At 39.1% G+C, this 23474-nt stretch overlaps 1 protein-coding gene across 1 annotated transcript; it reads right to left on the bottom strand.

The window, feature by feature from the left end:
- Positions 1 to 1967: 1967 nt before the first annotated feature.
- On the bottom strand, positions 1968 to 22237 carry ankhb (ANKH inorganic pyrophosphate transport regulator b). The gene is made up of 12 exons (XM_027169058.2): positions 21679 to 22237; positions 17634 to 17850; positions 15357 to 15475; positions 14891 to 14974; positions 14516 to 14686; positions 13760 to 13894; positions 13013 to 13105; positions 12370 to 12465; positions 9263 to 9392; positions 7829 to 7952; positions 5343 to 5442; positions 1968 to 3345 (listed from the first exon to the last, which is right to left on the bottom strand). The coding sequence occupies exons 1-12, from the start codon at positions 21979 to 21981 to the stop codon at positions 3217 to 3219; spliced, it is 1701 nt and encodes a 566-aa protein (XP_027024859.1). The 5' UTR covers positions 21982 to 22237; the 3' UTR covers positions 1968 to 3216.
- Positions 22238 to 23474: the final 1237 nt, after the last annotated feature.

Raw genomic sequence — 23474 nt, 5'->3', positions numbered from 1 at the left:
CACTAGGTCACGAGAGCTTAGTATTCAGAGTCTGAAAAACCACTAAAACCATAAATGTACTAAAAAAATCTGTCAAAATAGTATACTTCCTAAACACTGGAGTCGTAATGGAGTTTAACTACAATAAAAATGACAGACATACATTATATATATATTTATTGACGTAAAACTTGTAAATTGGAAAGAATTTAAAGTGTTATATTTCTTCCAATAAGTGCAAGGGTGCCATAAACAAGTCAAGGGTTATATGGTAGCATTCCTGTTTCAGGTGAAACCTCTTTTAAGCGCAGCCCAGGTATTCTTCAGATGTCCAAATGGCATGAACTAACCTGATTTATACATGCAAATAGACAACTGGCTCTCCTCCCCAAGCATACTTCTAAGAAGCAGAAGTATCCCCTGGCTGTGCTATCAAGTGCTTAGGGTTCCCTGAAGCGTGTCTTGACACAGAGCCATGTTTAGGCATGAGAAGAGCCAGCTGGGCGAGGGAGAGCCTGAGGGAGGTAGGAGTGTGCTGCACTATGAGGGATCTATTAAAGGCTTTTGTCTTAAAGCCAAGTGGGCAGAAGGGGAAAAGCCTTGACCCTCATTGCAACTGGATTCTACCAAAGGCCATGTTTCCAGTGCAGTTACCCAAGAATTTAACGTATCTGTCTAGTATCAGCAAGTTGTAGCAACTGGACTGGAAAAACGTTTAAATGTTTTCCCATCATTTCTTCACCGTTTTCTGTAGAACTGAACTGTATACATATATAAAAACACTTAAGGAAATGTGGCAGTTACTTTGATGGAGCATTCCAGCATACTACAGTACAAAAGCCTGTAGGAGCTGAAGATGGGCCATTACCAGTTAATTAAGATGCAATGCACAATCCACACAAAGGCTGTAATGTTTCCCCTGAGTAAACCTGATTAGGAGTAGCTCAATTAAATTAGATGTACATCAAGTAGTCGGTCAGGTTCTAGCTGAATTTCAGAAAACAGCCAAAAATAACCCGAGTTTCAGCCAGTAACGAACAGGGTCCTGCGAAACTCGTGGAAGTCGTTTAACACAACAAGATATACAACATATCAGGAGATGAACGCTGAAATTCTGATCTATCGTCTCATGTTTATGTATTGATCTCAAACCCAAATGGCTTCATTTTATAGCAACAACTAAAGAATTGGTCTTGCTGTTCTGATACTTTTGTAAGAGATTGCACTTGGACATCTATTTATTTAAAAAAATATAGTAATTTAAATGACCCAATAAAAAGACTAAGAACAAATGTTAACACACAGTTCTCACTGAATAAATCAGTGATTTTTTCCCCACAGTGTAAACTTGAGCGAATTGATGCCGATGCCGACGATGATGATGATTGTATTTAAAGCCTGCAAGTGCTTTTACCTCACAGAAATAAACAGAGATAGACTTTTTTCTTTTTGCCCTTTTAACTTTTTGGGTTTAAAATGCTTTACTTGTAATCGATAGTTTCACAGATAGGACACCAAATTCAGTTATGTCAAAATATGATCATGTTAAGGCTTTAACCAGAGTGACACACATTTATAAGAAGCCTTTGTAATACAGAAGAAAGGAGTGTGATAAAATGGAGCTTTAATATTTACACCAGATCGACATAAAGCTCCTGATAAGATGGCCAGTGTAAATGGGTGTGTTAGAAAGAGGGCGTCCACCAGAGGGCGCTGTTTCACTACATTGGGGGGGGACCACTAAAACAAATCAGATTAAATGTCAAACACAAGTATTGTATTTTATTGTATTTAGTTATCTTTCTATTTGTCATATTCCTTTACTAGATGACTTTTTATTAAAAAGTGATGTGTTTGTTGAGTTATATGTACTGAAGTTTGTTATTTTATTTTTATGAGTATCCAGAACAATTCTTCCTCTTTCCTACATCATGCTTTAGAGGACAGTGAAAATAAAATATGAGAAAAAAGGAGCAAGATAAAAAATCTTGAACCACATTGTCACCTTTTAATCTGTGGAATAAAGCTGTCATCGTCTGAACTGGATGACTGGAACAGGTCTGAATGTCTAATGTGCATTTCCTCTGCTTTGGATCAAGCAGCAACGTTTAATAATACCAAAGGATCATGGCAGGACATCGTTGGTCATCACAAACAAAATCAAACAAACGAATGCCGTAGACATCATAAATACTTGTGCAGAAACCTATAGTTACAGAAGAGTAGGACAGGAGAAGGAAGATCACTCGTACTCCATAGTGCTTAATATACTGATCTCAATAACGAACATCTTGCAGATAGTAAATAAATGCCCGAATTAAATAAAGTCTTTCTGTTCTTAAAAATACTGCAACAGACATGAGCATGAAAAGAAAACGAACGTGATATCCACCTTCCCTTTCCCGCTACGTTCAGACCTCATGTCACTCATACAAAAAGGTACCAGAGTTTAAACACCTATGACATTGCATATTAAAAAATAGTGCCTCTAAAAAATCAACCACTTGTCACACTGAAGCCATTCTGTTATTCATCTAGTCATACTATTAATCTAATACACACTCAAATCTGATTAAAATTAAAATCTGTCTATATAGATATGTATATGTGTGTGTCTGTATATTAACTCTATTTTCCATTTCTAGGATAAAAGCTCTCAGCTGTGCAGCAACATCTGTTAACAGAAATCCTGGGAAGGTAATATCTTCTTTTCTCGTATGTTTGGCAACGTATGCAACAACCAGTGATCTTGAAGTTTCTGAGAAAATGAAATGTGTGTAGTATTTGTGTATTCGTTCCAGGTCAGGGTTCATAAAGGTTAAGGACGGTAGCACAGTAGAGTTTAGAGCATAGAAGGAAAGCAGTTAGCACGTGACATTGCTTTGGTACAAATCGATATCTTCTCTGTCCTCCACGCAGAGGTTCCCGACGACAGCTGGAAAACATTTACTGAGCTGTACGTGTGTGTGCGGCTGAATGATATTTAATACAATTAGACATTTGTGTCCTTTTGGTCTTTCATGATTTCTAACTACAGCTCCCTTTTTTTTAAGCATCCTCCATGTGCACATTGCGAAAAAGGGAAAGAGCAGCAATAGGAGGCAGTAAGCGATTCAAACACTGCCTCGCAAAGCAAAAATAAAAACCCTGGTTTCCCTCCTCAACATGTCCTCCCATGTGCACTGAACATATCCAGGAGGAATGCACACGAGGCTGACGTCTCTTAAAATCACCACGTCACTCTTCTTCCTCGTCCTCCTCTCTCAGCTCCACGATGTCATCTAGCCGGCGACCAGAGCGCACCTCGTTCATCTGAGCCGAGTCCTCCCCCTCGACGGTCACCTCCCCAACGCAATCATTCTTTTTCTGGGAAGAGGAATATAAAACACAGTTTCAAATACTGTTAAACCTCGGCAAAAAGAAATGAATAAATAATAAACCTGAAAAAAATGTAGAAATGGAAGACGAAGAAATGCTGGCTGAGGAAATTATCAGACAAATTACATATATTTGCGGTGCCCTCCAGAATGATTGGCAACCTTGTTAAAAAGAAGCATAAATTTTAATACTATAGAAATGCTAACCAAGAGCGATTAATTGTGCTCAAATAATACAGGGAACTGACGGCTTTAATCACTCCAGAGTACATTATTATAGAAAAATAAACATACGATCGTGCTTTTCGATCGTGCCAACAATTAATTAATTTTTTTTATTAATAAGCAACAAATCACACTTTTTAACTATTAGAGTTATATCTAATGGTATGAAATGTCCACTATGTAATTTTCAGGATTTTGGGATGTGAAAAAGGATCCAATATAAATCATATCATCAGATCTTTTGGGGTTTTTTTTTTTACACTTTTAAAGTGATCTAGCAACCAACAAAAAGAAAAAGGTGTAATTTTTTCACATTACAAAATCCGAGGTGTGTGTTAGACTACTGTATATATCTATTGTACTTAAACAACCCTGCAACTTGTCATAGTTAAATCTTTGTCACAAATATGTTACAGCACAGTGAAAGTCTTTACTTCACATATCCCAGCTTGTTAGGAAGTCCTGATACAGCACCCCTGGAGCAGAGAGGATTAAGGGCCATGGTCAACGGCCCAAATAGAGGCAGCATGGCAGTGCATGGGCTTGAATCCCCAACCGTCTATAATCAGTAACCCAGCACCTTAGCCACAAAGCCACATATTATATAACCAGAATGTACAAAGTCCTCTGTCCTAAAGAACTTCATGTGCCTGAGAACACCTTCCATAAATGCTGAACTCCTTTCAGAAAGCTTTCAATTCATTATTATTCTAGATTATGCAGCACAGCTTCCCTCTGTGAACGCCTTATTACTACATTAGAAATCCGAACGCACAGCTTCTGACTCGTCAATTCGTCAGTGCTATAAAATACAAGGACATTTCATAGGTTAACTCGTTTTAGCAGCAGGCAAAAGGAAATTATCGTCTGTTTCGTTTGTGTGCATTTTTAAAGGTGAATTTCCATCATGTCACAATCCAACACTAGTGCAGAAGTTCCAGCAGATTTTCCCTTCATTTTTCCTGGAAGTCCTAGATGTTCTGTCTAATAGTAGCTGAGTTTGCCTAAGTTTATTCTTTTACCATTAATGTTAAAAGCTGCTATTTTTTATATTTACATTTACGCCATTTAGCAGACACCCTTAGCCAGAGTGACTTACAACTGAGCAACTGAGGGTTAAGGGCCTTGCTCAGGGGCCCAGCAGTGGCAGCTTGGTGGACCTGGGGTTCGAACCCAGGACCTTCCGATCAGTAGCCGAACACCTTAATCATAAATACAGTCATAAATATTATAATTGTGTATGTGACAAAATTTGAATTTGAATACATCGACTTGTCGGACATTTTAACAAGTATAAACAAATGAATTATTTTACCGCAGCGAGTCCGATCTCCTTTCAGCTTTCACTGTGAGATGTTTTCAACTCTTAAATGGGTTTGATATCAACATTAGTGTGAAAAGAAAAAATTTTTTTTTGGAAAGTTTCTGTCAATATATCTCTACTAGTGGGCTAGAAATAAGCAGAAATACTTATGGAATACTACAAATTCTACTTTCAGTAGATCACAGTGGACAAATGCAGTACGTTGGCACAACAAAACCAGGTAGAAATTCAGTTTTTTTCTTCAGTTAAGCTGAAGTCACCTTCATTAGTAACCAAACAGTTGCACATGGTTTAGCAAACTTGCTTTATGTATAGTTAATAAAATGAAATTAGGCCAAGGGATAAAAATGACAAATTACAGAGCTGAATTAAAGAAAAGAATGAAAAGTCACTATAAGAATCTTTTTTTTTTTTAAACACATGAGGCTTTACTTCACCTGTTTTCGGTAGACGTAGCAGGCAGCGATCGCTACCATCGTAGACTCTCCAAGGAAGCCAGCTAAGAGAGATCCAACCCCTAGAGTAGCTCCATGCACCCTGAAGTGAACACAGCATGTAATTACTGACAGTGCTACGACAATGAAAATCTCAAAAGTCTAAAATTAAATTAAGAATTTAGAAAGAAAGCCGTAGCCCTCTGATTGGTAAACAGGGTTTTACAACGAATCTTTGATCAGATATTTTCTTTAATGGAGGATAATCTTTATATCCATTTCATAAATTCCTCCTTAAGGAAAATATTTGATAAGAAATCTGACTGGTGGAGAATATGTTTGATGAGCAGCGTCAGTGAAAATACAATTACATACATTATTTGTACAGAGGGCGTATGCAAGACAAAGAAGTATTTTAAACTGCAGAATTAATTTTGAGAAAGATGACACTACAGTACAGCAAGAGCTACTTTCACAGAAAAATCAGTGAACTGCTACAAAAATGTTAGCCGGTTTAATGTACTGACACTGTTAATTCACACAGTCTAGCCACAGATGTGACAATAAATGCGATACTATCATTTAAAAACATGTCATTAAACTTTTAATTTATGTTGTTTATTTGTTAGACTGATGCTGATTCTCTGAATGTGTTGTTCATTCATCCATCTTCAGTAACCGGTTCATCCTGGACAGGCCTGTTTTTTTATCCTTAGGGTGTCCCTGGGTCTGTAGTTTTGTTCTTATGGTGTCCTCTGGTCTGTTTCTGTGTCCTTAGGATGTCAGGTCCATTTTTGTGTTTGTTGGTGTTTGTTTTTGTGTCCCTAGGGTGTCTGTATTTGTGTCAAGATGTCCCCAAGTCTGTTTTTGTGTCTTTAGGGTGTCCCCAGGTCTGTTTTTGTGTCCTCATGGTGTCTTCGGGTCTGTATTTGTGTCTTTAATGTGTCCCCAGGTCTGTATTTGTGTCTTTAGGGTGGCCCCAGGTCTGTATTTGTCTCCCTAGGGTGACCCCAGGTCTATTTTAGTGTCCCTAGAGAGTACCCAGGTCTGTATTTGTGTCTTTAGGGTGTCCCAGGTCTGTTTTTGTGTCCCTAGGGTGTCTCCAGGTCAGTTTTTATTTCACTACGCTATTCCTGGGTTTGTTTTTATGGCTTTAGGGTGTCCCCAGGTCTGTAATTGTGTCCATACGATGTCCTCAGGTCTGTTTTTGTGTCCTGAGAGTGTTCCCAATCCTGTATTTGTGTCCATACGATGTCCTCAGGTCTGTTTTTGTGTCCTTAGGGTGTCCCCAGGTCTGTAATTGTGTCCCTACAATGTCCTCAGGTCTGTATTTGTGTCCCTAGGGTGGTCCCAGGTCTGTATTTGTGTCTTTAGGGTGTCCTTAGGTCTGTTTTTGTGTCCTTAGGGTGTCCCCAGGTCTGTAATTGTGTCCCTACAACATCCTCAGGTCTGTATTTGTGTCCCTAGTGTGTTCCCAGGTCTGTATTTGTCTCCTTAGTGTGTCCCCAGGTCTGTAGTTGTGTCCCTACAATGTCCTCAGGTCTGTATTTGTGTCCCTAGGGTGTTCCCAGGTCTGTATTTGTGTCCCCAGGGTGTTCCCAGGTCTGTAATTGTGTCCCTACAACGTCCTCAGGTCTGAATTTGTGTCCCTAGGGTGGTCCCAGGTCTGTATTTGTGTCTTTAGGGTGTCCTTAGTTCTGTTTTTGTGTCCCTAGGGCATCCTCAGGTCTGTATTTGTGTCCCTAGCATCTCCCCAGTTCTGTTTTTGTGTCCTTAAGATGTCCCTAGGTCTGTTTTTGGAGTGAGATAAACTTTTCTGAGAACAGTGGGCATGAAATGTGAATACACCCACCCAAAAATACACACTTACACATAGACAGTGATTCACACCTGGTGGCAATTTAGCACCAATTCCTCTATTAGAATGAAAGGAAACTCACATGAACCATAGGAGAACATGAATAACTCCACTCGGAGAGTAAGCTGAATTGAATTGTTGACCCTGGAGCAATGTCGGAAATATTTTCAGTGGATGTTTGAGTGTTTAAGTAGGAAATAAAACACAATGGTTAATGAGGTACTCCGTCCAGGGTGTATCAGCCTCGATGCCCGATGACGCCTGGGATAGGCACAGGCTACCCGTGACCCGAGAAGTTCGGATAAGCGGTAGAAAATGAGTGAGAGAGTGGTTAATGAGGTGGTGTAATGCGTAGTGAAGGTTGCAGTACTAAGTACTAAAGTTGAGTATTTTCCAGCACACACAAATGAGGTTTATTTATCTTATATTACAGCAAAATGCCAATTACTCATCGTGCAGCTACAGGTATATTTAATGTAGTGAATATCTGAGGAAAAGATGGATCAAAGCATTCGTTCCCTTTCTGAGCTCTCAAAGCAGCTTGTCATGTAAAAGAGGAACCTGTAAGTACATCGCCCTGTCTTTTGTCTACTAGTAGACACAATAATAATGTTTATCAGTTGACACTTACCCCATGTAGGGCAGCACGATGAGGCTGGTGATGAGCACGATGATTCGCAACACAGAGCTTGGTGCCAGGACGAAGGTTTTCTTCAGGGTCATGAGCCAGCCCGTTAGGTGAGCACGCACAGTCACTTTTTAAAACAGTAACGATAAAAGCAGGTCACATTGGTTTGTATGGAAATGAGCTCGAATAAGATATTTAATTGACGAAACACTGCCAGCAGGCTGAATGTTACTCAGTGTTATGCACTGCTATGCATCAAAATGATTACTCGCATCTTTACTAGAAACACCTGCACATTCATTCAATTATCCGTTATCAGATAATAGTGTTACAGCAGCACTGTAATGTGTAAAATCATGCAGATCCAATCTCAAGAGCTTTTGTTCATAGTCACATCAAACAGCATAATGAGGAAAACCTGATTTGAGGTTTTTTTTTTCAGTATTTCCGAAAGCAGTCATTAACATCTCATCGCTATATTATCCATCACTCTTAAGGAACAAGAAGACCTGTTACTAAAAATGTGAAATATATTGAACAAATCTGTTTACATACATTACATTTTAACTAAACATGACAGACATTTCTAGGTCTCATGAACTCTATACCAGGGGTTCCCAAACTTTTCAGACCGCGACCCCCAGCATTAGACTGCTGACGACCCACGACCCCCCCACTACATTATTTTTAATGTAAGTCAGCACGATGAATGTCTTTTCGCATAAATACGTTGAGCCAAATTGCATGAGTACATCCAATGCGGCTTTCGACAACTGTGGATATTCCAGCGCGACAGAAACCCAGGACTCATCCAGCATCTTGCCGTCAAATGCCGTCCTCAGGGTTCGATCGGTTGAAAGTTCTATCAGCGCATCTTCCGTATCTGACGCCAGATGATTTGCTGTGGTTACATTGAATGGTGACTTTATCCTTATCCAGTCCAGACCCAGCAGTCCAGCAGTTTGGGAACTGCTGCTCTATACAACACTACCATGCATCTCTTTTTTTGTTTACCATATCACTTTTCCCATTTCCCACTGTATTGGGAACTCCTGGAAATGCAGTGTTTTAATATGTACATTACTCGGGTTTGGTCTTTGTGACATTGTTTTACATTTGTTTTAAAAGCAAATCTAGTTTTCAGTATTTTTCACAATGGCAGTTGGCTTTATCCTTATTTACTAGTATATACTACACATTGCTCCATTGCTTTTTACAGTATGGCTTATTCAAGAGCAGCTAAAGTTCACTGCCGAACCTTCACCAGATTACATAACACTGACTCATCATGAACCATCATTTCAGCGTGTGTAAAGTGACGTAGCTGCTCAGAGGGCAAAATCCAGATGCGCATTTGTAACAGTGGCTTTATACGTACAAATGTTGTAAATGTACACAGGTCGTGTGTCTGTGAATAGTGTGTGTCTGGTGCTTTACCTGGTATAGGAAAGAAAGAGAAGATTTGTAATGGGGCAACACAGAGCTCAGCAAAAGCATGATCCACTCCAATGATGTCCACCAGGATCCTCTCAGAGATGTGCGGTGTCCAGAAAACCACAAAACAGAGCTATGGATAAAAACATGGCCAGTAAAACGCTTCAGGTCAGACCTTCAGCAGCAGCAAAAAAAAAAAAAAAAAAAAGCATAAAGCTGATGAGGATTTTATGTAGCTCTTATTGTTAGTTTCCCTTGACTAAGAGCCACATGACTTTCCAGTCATCCAGCATGATCTGCTGTTTCCATAATGATTCCACACACACACAAAAAAGGGGAAATCCTATTGCACTGGAATGACTTTGTCTGGGATTTGTTTTCCGTTAATTCACCTCCAATAAGCACTTTATCCTAGCCAGGGTTGTGGAGGATCTAGAGGCAGTGGGCAGCAGTGTAGCTGGGAGGTATTTCAGGTACCAAAATATTTTATTGCATACTTGTGGGTGTTTACTAGAACACAGAGCACAGCTGATTATACAGTACAGTATGTGTTCAAATAACATGTTGTGCACAATTATTGCACTGTAATGACCAATAAAGGTCAAATGAGTCATCATTACAATTTCATATGTAACTGCTTGGAACGTCATATTAACACATCCTTTAAAGTTTTTTTTAAAATGGGATTTTAATGGCTACGAGCTGCTGTGGAGAGATACAGGATTAATCGGTGTCATATATTTCCCGGTAAATGTTTAAAAGCATTTAATGATAATTATAGAAAGGAATGATTCCTAAATCGCACCATTTAGTGTTATGTGATTTCAATTTTGAGTCTATGAGGTTTCTTATATCGTCTCAGGAATTTTTACTTGCCATCGTTGCCTCTTAATCAAAAATCTTTCATGTCCTGGACAAAATAGCTCAAGTGTAGCATCTACAGTAACATCCCAACTTTTCACCAGTATTTTTTGCAAACATTTACATTTCTACAGCACTTGATAGATGCCCTTCTCTAGAGTGAATTAGGTTCTCTCATTGTTCTTTATAGAACTGAACAGTTAAGGCTTAAGCGCCTTACACAATCGCCCAGCAGCTGCAGCAGCTTGGCCGTGCTGAGATTTAAACACACAACCTTCCAATCAGAAATCTAACGTCTCTTCCTCAGAGCTACACTGTAAACACAATGAGTACATGTGCATGCAATCTAAACAAATCAAATCTCACTTGTTGACCATGTAGTGTTTAGTTATTTAGAAACGTAATATTTCTTCCTCATATCGTCTCAGAACCTTTCTCCTTTCCACCGTCACCTCTTTCTTGCTCATTAGGGATAAACTTATACATCTAATAGTTCTATCTGGAATCGAGATATTTCATTGAAGCTACAGTGACAATGTGACACACTGTAAAAAGCTAAAAAAAATAATGCGAATTAATAAGAATAGAAATCTTAACTAATGTGTTTCTACCTACTACACTGTGTGAATGTCCAACTATATGTACACTTTAACTAAACACTCCGATTTCTAGCTCACTGTTGCCTGTTAGAGACAAAGCTCTTATAGAATTAATTGACCATCAAAAGTCTTTGACACACATTATTTCTAGTTCAATTGACAATTTTAACCCTTTACCTACAGAACTAATAGACAGTTATACAGCTACAGTATATCTAACAATACTAAGTCAGATGTCCTGGTAAAATCTTCATCAAGACTAGAATGACTCCAGTCGCTCTGACTTGCAAATCTTCACACTCTTTGTAGCTCTAATGAAGTACACTCTATGTGAAGAGTATCTGGAACATCTGGAAACAAAGATCCAGGACACACAAGAAAAGCTATTGCCCTCAGACTAACATTAGCTTATAGAAAAAATGTAAAATAACACACACACACATTAAAAAAAAAAAGCTTGGCAGAGTGGAGACAGTGTTGTCGTAAATCGGGGCTGTCACCGGACCGTGGTCCACATGCACATTCAGGACGGTGTTTCAGAAGACTGAACCGTGTACTTGCATGAAATACACGCATTTAGAAAACATGGTGAAGTTCATGGGTTCGGTTTTCTAAACATTAACCAGTGTGGCTTTGGTATCAGATTCTCTGTTGCAGGTGAACACATGCATTTATGTAAATTATTTACATCAGAGCAGTTACTAGTAAGTGCATGTTATTAAAAACCTCACAGCAGTTTGTACCTGTGTATGAATTAAGATGATTTGTATATTCAAGAGAACATTGAGTAAAGTCATGAATATGCTCATTAAAAAAAAACCTTGACAATTTACAGAAAATAGACTTTTTTAATTTAGTTACACTCTCAGATTTACTTAGCAAACTGATAGCTCGGCTTGTTTAAAGAAATAGCATACAAAGAGTTTAACCCTTTTAACCAGGGCTTTGGTGTTCTGTTCTGCCAGCGAAATGGAAATTAATTTATTTATCGCCACAAGATTGATATAATATGAGTCAGGGCTGTGTTGGTTTTCAGCGTGAGATGTTTTCACCTCTGTTGGGATAAACCTACTCTGAATTTTAGTGGTTGAAGATAACACTGTTATAAAATCTGGGGCCTATCAGAGAGCAGAAATAGGTTTGATATTAACATTTGTGTGTTTTTTTTGTAAAGTTCCTATGAATATATTGCTTATAGTAAGTTGGATAAATGCAGAGAAATGATTAAAGGTTGAAAAACTGATGCTTTGTGTGTGGAATGATCATTTTTATGAACTCTGATATATCAGCTTGTGTTTTGACTTAATTCCTACATGCATGCACAAAAGTGCGTCTTATGCACTAAAAATGAAAGCGTTTTTTCCTGCTTACATATGCGCACGTATGGGTTTTTTTTCATGAAGGCCTGTTTAAAGAAAAACCTAATTCCAGTCTCATCTTTTTTGTTTATCTGTAAACATTAGACATGCTGGTGCCTATAAAAGCAGGAGAGGTGTGTACATATAAGTGTAAAGTATTTCTGCAGCAGTTTGAATTTAACATCAGATTCGGATGTAATAATAAGATTGGGCAGATGGATAAGGACGAAGAGGAGGAGATGAGAAGAAACGGGGTGAAGCAGCACTTACTATAATGTATAATGTTACTTACTGTAATCGACAGAGCCAAACAGACAAACGTGAAACGCTTGATGTGTGACTTGGTGACGGTCGTGCCACAGTTTACCAACTTATTGCTTGGGTTGTTCTAGGAGAGAAAGAAAGAAAGTTTATCCAAATGGTTAATAATAGTTATTTATAGCAACGCAGTCTACACGTGTCTGCTTTTCATGCAGACACAGTCAATGAGTCATAGCAGAAACGCAGCACAAAGAGTAGTAAAAGATACGGATCATAAGCATCAGACGTCGCGCCCAAAGTACGTGTCTATCCTAATTCCTCTGCCTTCTCCGTTTTGTTTATCCATAAATATTACATTCTGCCAAATGGCAGCTGTAGACATGCTGGTGCCTAAAAAAGCAGTAGGCTGGGAAAATTACCCTGCACATAGCATTTTCATGGTAGAGAGGTGCTTTCAGATGTTGTCAGCTGTGTGAATTTCTCCACCTACTCGAATGCTAAACTGGGGATTTAGTCTGTACACTTTATGCACACAGATCATATTGACTTATAGTGTATACAATAGTATGATGTTTAATAAGTACTGTACATAGCCTGGGGTTCTCATTTACATAAACGTGCATTGTCTGTTTTCTACTTTGTTTGACTTTCCGAAAAGAGTAAAGAAGCCTTACCTTATCGAAGGCTGGGTAAATAACACGGAGTTCAGTCAGCCACCCGTACGGCATGTGGCCCACAGGATACGTAGCTGTCAAAACTGCAACTGCCTACAAATAAACACATACAAAATAATTTTTTATTAAGATGTCTATTCTGTTCTAATGTATTGTAAGTCATGATCTAGGTAAGCAACAAACCTCAGGGTTGCCAGTGTCAAATTTTTTACAAAAGGCTTAGAATAATTTTTACTGTTTTTTTTTTTAGAAGTATGCTGGATTTTGGTGAGATCTTGTCTTATAGCGAATAATCCAAATTAAATATAATACATTTCATAGACAAACAAATAGAACGTACAAGTGTAGACACTTATATGATAAAAATTATTTTTTATAAAAAATCCATGAACTTTTTGCACTAGTTATTTTACAATTACCCAAACTGTAAATAAAAACGTTCATAACATTTGTTAAAGCAGCAGCTGAGGTCACTGGGGTTACAAATGGTCATTATGGACCTGTAACAGAAGCATAAATCATTTTAAATCATTCGTTCGGGTTCCGTCAAGCATCATAAACGTGCCAGCACATCCGTGTAAAATGAGTGTAAAAGTGTGATCACAACAACCCTTAAACTTTCAAACCTGATCATAAAAAGTCTCCACTGGTTTTTTCACTGTTCCTGGCTTATTTGAATGATCTGCATTTCAGCAACCTGAAAAAGAAATCATGGGTGTGTACGTATGAGGGTGTGACGTCACTGACCTCAGTGGCTGCAGAAGTGCCTTTCAAGTCACGGGAAACAAACAGGTTGACGATGGGTCTGCTGATCCGCTGTGTGGCTAAGATCAGGGCTAGGGGCCACCAAAAATTCAGCATTTTTTTAATAGTGGCATCACCCTACTCACACACACACACACACACACACACACACACACACACACACACACAGTGCAACAAATGCAGTAAAGGTTAGAACAACACAAGTAAGTTGTGAAAGTAAAATTTGCTTTGAAAAGGGAAGTGAAAGTAACATTTCCTTTGGCTTCTGTATGAACTGTGCTTAATAAAATCACATGTAAAGTAATTGCTAAAGTCATCTTTATCCAGGTCTCGTGAGGCCTTTTGAGTTTGAGGTTTATACAGCTCAAAAACAAAACATGATAAAGATGTGGGGCCCTCGGGGTTTAAAACAAGTATCAGTTCCCAAATCTAGTATCGTGTGGGAATTCTACTTGCGCTTCATATTTTCATAGCTAGTGAGAATATTACTACAAATCTTAAGTCAATTACAAAGCCTGTGTGCATGACGCTTATCCGTAAGGTCTATACTAAGGCCAAGTTCCCCTTAGGGTTACAATATTACAATATTATCTGTAAGGTCTATACTAAGGCCAAGTTCCACGTAAGGTTACAATATTACAATATTATCTGTAAGGTCTATACTGTAGGCCAGTTCTCAAGAGCGTTACAATATTACACAGGGTATGCAAGCAGTAACAAGGTTAGAGAGATACACACCCCGACTTCGGGGCCGCTGGACTCCGGGATGTTGTCGTGAACGTTTCGGTAGTAGCCCAGTCCGACAATGGTGAAACGCACCAAAGCTCCCATGTACAGAGACAAGATGGGAATCAACAATGGCTCCACACACTCCAGATGACTGTGCAGCAAGATAGCCACAAATACAATCTGAAGAGGAAAAAATAAATAATGATAAATTGTGGACTCAGCAGTTAATGAAGCTTCCAAAACAATAAACCAATGAGCCTTAAAACAATTCACAAATGAAGTCAAACCAGGCGCCCTGGAAAATAAATAAATAAATAAATAACACTGCAATAGGCCTGACAGCATTAGTAATTAGCTGGTGTATGTGACATGGAACAACATTACCTGTGCTATGACGTCAGAGATAGAGGCGCAGCCAACCAGGAAACTGTGCTTGTGCTTTAGTAGGATTCCAGCATGGGTCCAGGCCTGGAAACACACACACACACACACACACACACACACACACACACACACACACACACACACACACACACACACACAAAAACTCAAGTCAAGGTTGATTACCTCTGCATTCACACAGGTTTCTCTAGTTTTTTTTTTGCAAGAGTAAGAGTAAGCTGCTGCAAAACTTCCGACAGACACTGTGCCATTTGGAAGTGATACACAGTGTACAGCAGGAACACAGATAGAGGAATACTGATGGTCCTCTAGATCAGAACAGGAGGTGGACATTGGCAATGCAAGCAAAAATCTCCCCACACACACAAACACCATCTGTCCAAGCCAGTTCTGGTGTGACGTGTCCATGTTTGATATGAGATGAAGGAAGGACAGTGAAGAGGCTCACCATGGCATCCAGTAGAGGAAATGCAGCCAGGTAGAGAAAAGCCTTCCTGGTCTTATTGCCCACCGAATCGTCCACATGATGCAGCTTGTTAATGATGTAGTAGCCGAGGTCCGTATAGGCTGAGACGTGAAATAAAATAACATTAGTCAGCATCTCTCATTAATTTATTCTTTCATTATTCTATGATATCAAAGTGAGATTCCAAATATATGTGGACACCTGACCACATACAACAGCCAAACTTAAAAAGATATATTTTCTAAAACCATCAGGAATATTAGGGAGTTGGTCCCATCTTTCCTGTTATATATAAAAGCTGTGTGTTCATTCAGCTGTAGGAGCATTAATGCGACCTGGCAGTGATGCTGGAAAAGAAGGCCATGGTCTTCTCGGGTCTAAAAAAATGCACCCGACCCAAAGTGACCCAAATCACTTTTTACCCGGACCCGATGTGCATATATATATATATATTTTTTAAGAAAGACCCGACCCGAGACAAACCCGAAAAAATTAGACCCGAGTCCGACGGCAATTTTTTTTTAACCCGACTGGACCCGAATGTTGCTTTAGTGTAACCGCTACAGCGTGGATTCAAAATTGATTGACAGGTCTGTTTCAACGAAAATTAGCTTACCGCCAGTAACACGATGTCGCAAGCGGTCTTGGCGAACAGAGGAGAGGTTGGAAAAGGACTCAAGTCGATGAACACACGCGAGATACAGTAGTTCGGGTCTTCTCGGGTCCGTTCGTTAAAAGCACAGTCATTTTAAATTACCCGAGACCCGATACCGCTATTATTATACCCGACCCGTGTCTGAGGCACACGTGAAACTTTTAGACCCGAACCCGCTTGGGTCTCGGGTCGGACCTTGGGTTTTCGGATCTAAGTGGACCCGTGAAGACCTCTAGGTCAGGGCTCAAGTTTTTACATTGGCATTAGCAAACCATGTCTTTATAGAGCTCTGCGCTTTGTGCACAGGGTTATTGCCATGATGGAACAGGTTAGAGCCTTTTGGTTCCAGTGACGGAGAATTGTAATGCAACAGCACACAAAGACACAAACCTTTGGCCATATAGTATAGATCTTTAACAGTAACAATTTCGAAGAACGTTTCTATACATATTTTAAGTTTAAAGAGTAAAAAGATACATGATGTCAGTCACTGTAAATTCCTGCTAGTTTTAACTTAGCAGTTGAGCAATCAACATATACTGTATGCTTTAAACTCTCTCTGTCTCTAGATAACACCATTACTTCCAGTGATAATAGTATATTATCATTGATGCAAACTGCTTCTTTACTTAATGATATAATGGTAAAAAAAAAGGTTCAGCACAGGATCTGGAGGCATGTTGCCAAAGCTTTAACAGTGTGGGCTGTTATACTGTCATCATCATATTATATTTTAAGAGGTAGTTGCCATCTTAAGCCCCATAAAAATGTAACCTAATTTTGGTCTCAGCATCACCATCTAGCTGTAATTTGGTAGATGGGCGAGACCACTGAAACCTGTGAAGCTCCATGTAGGAGGACAGGAATGTTTTGCCCACTGGTTAATGACCATATAACAGCAATGTCTAAATAATGCAAGAAAGAAATACCTGAAAAAATACCAGGAAGAAAACTATCAGTGTCAACCAAGGTCATGGTCATGGTGCTCTTTCTTGCAGAGTTATCATCACCAAGGCTTGTGCACAAAAAATACAACCCAGCACACATCTGGCACCAAAGCTGAAGTCAAAGGCATTTACACGGGTAATGCTGAGAAGCGGAACTGTGTTAGAAATGGTCTTTAATCAAGACATATGTTTAGAAGAATAGAATAAAGAGTTAGAAAACTGTGAAATGAAAAGATTTGAATGAAACGATATCCCACTAAGACATATTTGGCAGGCTGGGAAGACAAAACAAATGCAACAGCGACTAGATGCTGGCAAAATAACAGATAATGCTGTGTTTTGACTAAAAATCTTTTTTTACAGATCCTCTATAAACCTGCTTTGTTTTCTATGTACGTTTTCACTAGGCTACGAATAAAGCATTAGGCATAAATGTAGACATAATAGACTATAATAATAAGTAATAACAAATAAGAAATAATAGTGGAGTCTGAGTGAAATCTATTGAAACATACTGAAGGTCAAAAAAGCTGTAGTTTTTGTGCTGTGCTGTTTTCAGACACACGAGGCCTTCTTCTTTATCACACAATCCCAAATACACTTTTTTAATGACTGTTACTTGACAGAGGGAATTATGGGATACACCCTCAGACTAACCTATCAGTGTGTGGAAGATGATGGCTATAGTTCCAGCAGCGACCATGCACAAGACTGCTTTGATTCGGTCACGTCTGCTGTTGACGAACACCAATCCCACGTTCTTGAAATCGCTCATAGGTCCAGTGAAGAATTTCATTAGGGAATATGCCAAGCCGTAACTGGCCAGCATTTCCACCGCATCTTCTTTGACTGTTGCGATCCCTCTATTTAAAGCCTACAGGAAACACAAAAACAAACTCAAATCAATTCATCATTCGCACCACCTGCATCTGGCCCAGACTTTATCTCGGAGCTCTGCTTGGAGGTACAATGTTCTGTTTACATGTAATAATAAGAATCAAATTCAGTCACATAAAAGTGGGATTAAGATATAATCCAATGCATGAATAACAGTTAACACAGTCATACATTGAGCACGTCAAATTGCATTGTTTTTTTTTAGAGCAATTTCTTTTCTGTAAAGTGCACCATCAGTTATAAGATGTGAAAGAAGCTCATATTACAATCTGCCAAAGAAACTGAACCATGTCCTTTAACGGATTCTGAATACAGATATAGATCATAACTGCAAATCATTCGCTGGTAGAGATTTCTATGAAAGACCTCTTGGTAAATTCATTCTCTAACCCAACTACATGATTCATCTACATGAGGCATGCTGGTACAGCTGTAATACTGCGATATGCTAATCACCCATACTAGTCTTTGGGAGAGAGAAACGGCTTAAAATTATGTCAGAGTTGAATGCTTAAATAGAAAAGGAAGTATTAGGTCAGCTGATGGAAAATGCTGATTGTGATCATTCACATGCTCATAACCCCATTGTCTGGAGACCTTCCTCTTTCCTCGAGATCACAACTTTCTTTTTTTAGGTGCCTGCTAATTAGCATGCGTTATTTTCCAACTACAAATTACCCTTCAGTGACTCATATAGTGTGCTTTTATATATATCTATATTTAGACCCTACCATTGGTGAACTCTCGTACCTAAAGATGTTGGTTAATTTTCTAGCACAGCAGCTTTGACAGAGTTTTATAGCAGATTCTCCATAATCAAAAATCTAATAAAACAAATGTTACATTTCCATTCATGCCGTTTGGCAAACGCCGATATCCAGAGCGACTTACAGAAGTGCTCTGATGAAGTCTTTAATAATGAACACATCAATACTATTGTTTGTAAAATGCGTTGTTATTTAACAAAGAAAAACATACTGATATATATAGTTAAATATTGAGATACGATTGTTTATATTTGAGGAGGATGTCTCAGGTGTCAGTACTATGTTACAGACAGTAACCTTTTTTTCCCTTATTAACTTTAAAGCAAAAGAAAAGAAAAAAAAAACAGCAACTGATGACTGTTTAGAACTGGCATAATATCAGTGATAACATGAACTAACATGAAATGTCAGTAAACGTACATGATACTATAAATTGTTAAATACTGCAACATGTCTCTCATTGCTAAATGATAAAAAAAAATTAATTACTCTACTAGATGGAGGAAAATACGTTCACTTTGTATTGGGCCATAGCACACCACTCTAGGAAGGATTATTTTCCTACATCATACATTTCGCTCCAGTTTGTTTTATTCCTTACGTATAATCAAGGTTTATCTCAGGTTCTTTCTGTCTGATTTTATAACTAAAACTGCAACCTAACAGCAACCCAGTCTTGCTTTTTGCCAGCTTGCTCTTTCATTAAGGTGACCTAATCGAGGGACAGATGGTGGATTTCTCTAAGCCCTTGATATCATGCCCCTCCCATGTCCTTCCTTCATGTCACCAGTGCAGGAAAGGAGCCGAGATATCAAGGTCCACTTCCACACTACACAGACACTCTCTCTACACTCTCAAGGCTGATTACAAAGAAAATCAAGCAGTTTGGTCATGTGCTACAAAGCTGTGACTCAAGTGGAACAGGTAGAATTAAAGAATGAAGCTTGCATAGTCGAAGAATTGTTTGTCATCTAATTACATCTAACAATAAATTGAATCCACTTTTACAACTAAATACTATTTAAATCGTTTAAATGCTATATTTATACAACCTTTTGTTTTGACTCTGATTAAAGACTAAAGCATTGGGGAATACAAAGGAGTAAAAGATCACACCGATCGCTCGGCTGATTTACCGAGCACTAACCAGACAAACACAGGCCAAAAGGAAATGACAGTCCAGATGCCTCTCAATAATTCATCTAAGACTCAAGCCGCTCCTTATCTTCTCAACTCTTCTGTTGCCGTGTGCACGTGCGTGCGTGTGTGAATATGTGTCACCAGTTCATTTTCTAAACGCCTTACAGGAGTGTTGAAAAAGATAACAGATGTCGGTTAATGAGAATTATCTGACAAATGAGACTCCCTAATCTATTTCTTGACTATTTAGCAATAGCATATTGTGCTACGGAAAACTCAGAGCTCAGTAGAGTTAAAAGCTCTCTAGTGCAAGTTGAAACGTAAACCTACAAACAGAAATTGTGAATTGTATCAAGCTTGATATTACAACTGTGGTATTTTTCTAGAACATTAAATTGACTAATTTTTTCAAATTCAGCGATTGGTCCATATTGTGAGCCAGTAAAAAAAAGTCAGGGCTTGAATCGAACATACAGATTTTTAATGCATTTTTGTGTGATTTTTATCAATGATTGTTGAATTGACAATCCGTTTACAAAGCACCTTTACTCTTTCATGTCAGGTGTTATGCTGAGATATTCTGTTGTTTGGAGACTGATTTTTATTCCATTCAGTGGAACAGAATGATTACAAATCTAATGACTAATGTAAACCACCAGTCTTTAGGTGTGTTGTGAATCAGCACACCTAAAGACGGGTGGTTTACATTAGTCATTAGATTTGTAATCATTCTGTTCCACTGAATGGAATAAAAATCAGTCTCTTTGGGACGAGGACTAGACTTGGTAGGTTAGCAAGTCAGAAAGAGAATAAAGAGAAAAGATCGTTATACATTACTTATACATCCATAAACCATTTACAGTGCAGAACTGCATGTAAAACTCCCACTATGAAAGCCTCACAGTTAGTTCACTCTTCTGTTACTATCTATAGAGACAACCACTAATTCTGCCCTTCAAAAAAAAACATGTTACTGTAATGTGGTTAGAATAAAAATATAGTGTTTTTAACTTTTCTTCCACACCGAAGAGATTGAATAGGTGCTGAGGAACTAAATATTGCTCGTGGTACGAACTCCATCCCAGCATCTACCAACTCTTCCACAAGATACAGCTAATAACTGTTTTCTGATTGGCCACATAAAGAAATGTAAAAGTCAGAATACAGAGCTCTGGTATAGATTATAGCACAGCCACACCTTTTATTTATTTAGTTATTTATTTATTATTATTTTTTTTACTATAAAAGCGTCTAGATTTTATACGTATGTTCCAGAATGAGAAATGTTTCTGTCAGGGTGAACCAGGACAGTAATGAATAAACAAACACATAATGCAATATATCACATGTATGTAGCCACTTATGGGATTGAATATAGTGCCAATTTAGATACAGAGCCCTGTTTGGTTTGGTTCAGCTTGAGGTCAGGACCTGGTCCACCACACCTCTGTGCAAAACAGTGCATTCATCTCGCTCCCATTCACACTCAATTGTTCAGGCTGATAGAGGATGATGCCCCGGGTGACACACGGGTGACATCCAGGCCATCATCCTCCTGCGCTGTTTACGATTGATCAAGCTTACTTGGGACTTTATCCAGCATTCAAAAATATGTCGCCATTTACTTACTAATAGTCTCTACACACCATGCGCTAGCCTTTAATTGTGCCTGGCACAATCTGGCAATAATACAGTCTAGCATTTAGAATTGGTTTATTACCAATGACACTATTATACACTAACGCATCCTCTATGCGGAGACAAATTCACGCACAGTGCTAGGTGAATAAAGCTGGATGAAATCCGTGTAGCTACGCTGCTCGGTCAATACAGCCTTCAAATGAAAGATGTCGCAGTAATGCATGTCGATGCACTGTGCATGTCGATGCACTACTTGCCTGTTCGCCGAGATCGATGGCGATGTTGGTGATGGCGAGCGGCACGAGGAACCGCACCAGAGGCCAGTAGTGCGCCAGAGCCGGGAGCGTCACCATGTCTCCGCGCACATCTGCCCGCTCCTGAGAGGACAAGAAGACCGGCACAAGACGAGTGCGCTTTTCTAGCGGCGCATCAGGCCCGTCCCTGGCCTCCCACACAACAACCAAAACAACAACAGCGAGGGCATCGTCAACAATGATGCAGCGCGTGGGAAAAGAGGAGGGTCGCCAGAAATTTCGGCTGACGGCGTCTCCATTGTTCATCCATCGGAGGAGGGGTAGCAAAAAATATAAATGTGCACTTCAAACAGGGAGTCTCTCACTCTCTCTCTCTCTCTCTCTCTCTCTCTCTCTCTCTCTCCCTCTCTCACACACTCACACACTCTCTCACTCGCTTCCACTCGGGGTGTATCGCTATCACGATGTCCAATCGGAGGCCCAGAGTGAAGTCGGCGCTGCGGTAGATGGCGTTGGCGATACAGTCGCTATTAAATCATCACCGGCCTTCCCTTTAACGGCACGTGGGTCCCGCGTATGAAAGACCCACCCACCCGAGACGTCACGGCTTGCGGGAGGAAAACGACCCAGCTTTTTTCACACACACACACACACACACACACACACACACACACACACACACACACACACACACACACACACACACACACACACACACACACAATTCACCGGTGCGCTGTTATATAAACACTGCGCTGTTGCCCAAACAGTGCTGTCTGTCAGTGGGAACCGGAGGGAATAATGAAGCTTTAAGTACCACAAATTACTACTATGTTGTACCTTTATCAGTTTAAAGCTAAGTATATCTAGACAAAACTGGTTCCTGTTGTCTTTTACCTTACAGCAGCTGCAAACAGATGTTTCCTGACCAGGAATTTAACATTTTACATTAAACCAAAAGTAAAGTGGGACTTTTTCTCCCCAAACAATTGAAAAACATTTTTCAAGCTTTTTCCTCAGGGACCTTTTTTTTTTTTTTTTTTTTACACCAATTCCGACTCAGGCTGAATCTCATATCTTTATAATCAATAAATCTTTATAATCAATCTTATACACACACTGATTCCATAAATACCATGAAGGTCATATAGGAGGGGATATATCTCCTCTCTTTGTGCAAGACATGTTCTTATCCAATTTAAAATAGTATATTGTACAGGTATATATTATACTAAAGTGTCTTAAGATTGATGGAGATGTTTCCCCAGTGTGTGATTGGTGTCAGCAGTCTCCTCAGACCTCTTACACTCAATGTTCTGGCTCTGTTCATCATTATACAACTTTTGGATGGTAGTCTTTGACACCTTATCAGAATTACATTGGGGGAAAATAGAGATAGACACTCATTGTATTGTTTTTGGCAACTGCAAGCTTCTCCATTACGCTTGCAGTGTATACAAAGGACTGATGATGCTTCAAGTAGAGTTAGCATTAGCAAAACATGTAAACACATCAATTTCAGACACTCATGGCACCAACTGCTTGAAGTTCTAACACTATAAACACAAATTTCTGCTCATGCTGATTTTTGACAGTGGTCAAGCATGTCCTTCAATATCCTGTTCATCTATGCAACAAAACAAAAAGTGAACTTCTTTCATTGTGTAAAAAGAAAAAAAAACAACTCAAAGCTTTATACAGATTGTGTTTACATACCTGTCCAACTAACTGTAATTCTGCATCTAGTTTTATCTGTTAAATCTGTTAAACACTCCATCTTAAATTATTAAGTAAATGTC

Source organism: Tachysurus fulvidraco, chromosome 1 (genome assembly GCF_022655615.1).
Source record: "Tachysurus fulvidraco isolate hzauxx_2018 chromosome 1, HZAU_PFXX_2.0, whole genome shotgun sequence".
In the NCBI taxonomy this organism is placed as follows: domain Eukaryota; kingdom Metazoa; phylum Chordata; class Actinopteri; order Siluriformes; family Bagridae; genus Tachysurus; species Tachysurus fulvidraco.
The sequence above is the reverse complement of the archived record's forward strand: the minus strand, read 5'-3'. Positions and strand labels throughout refer to the sequence as shown.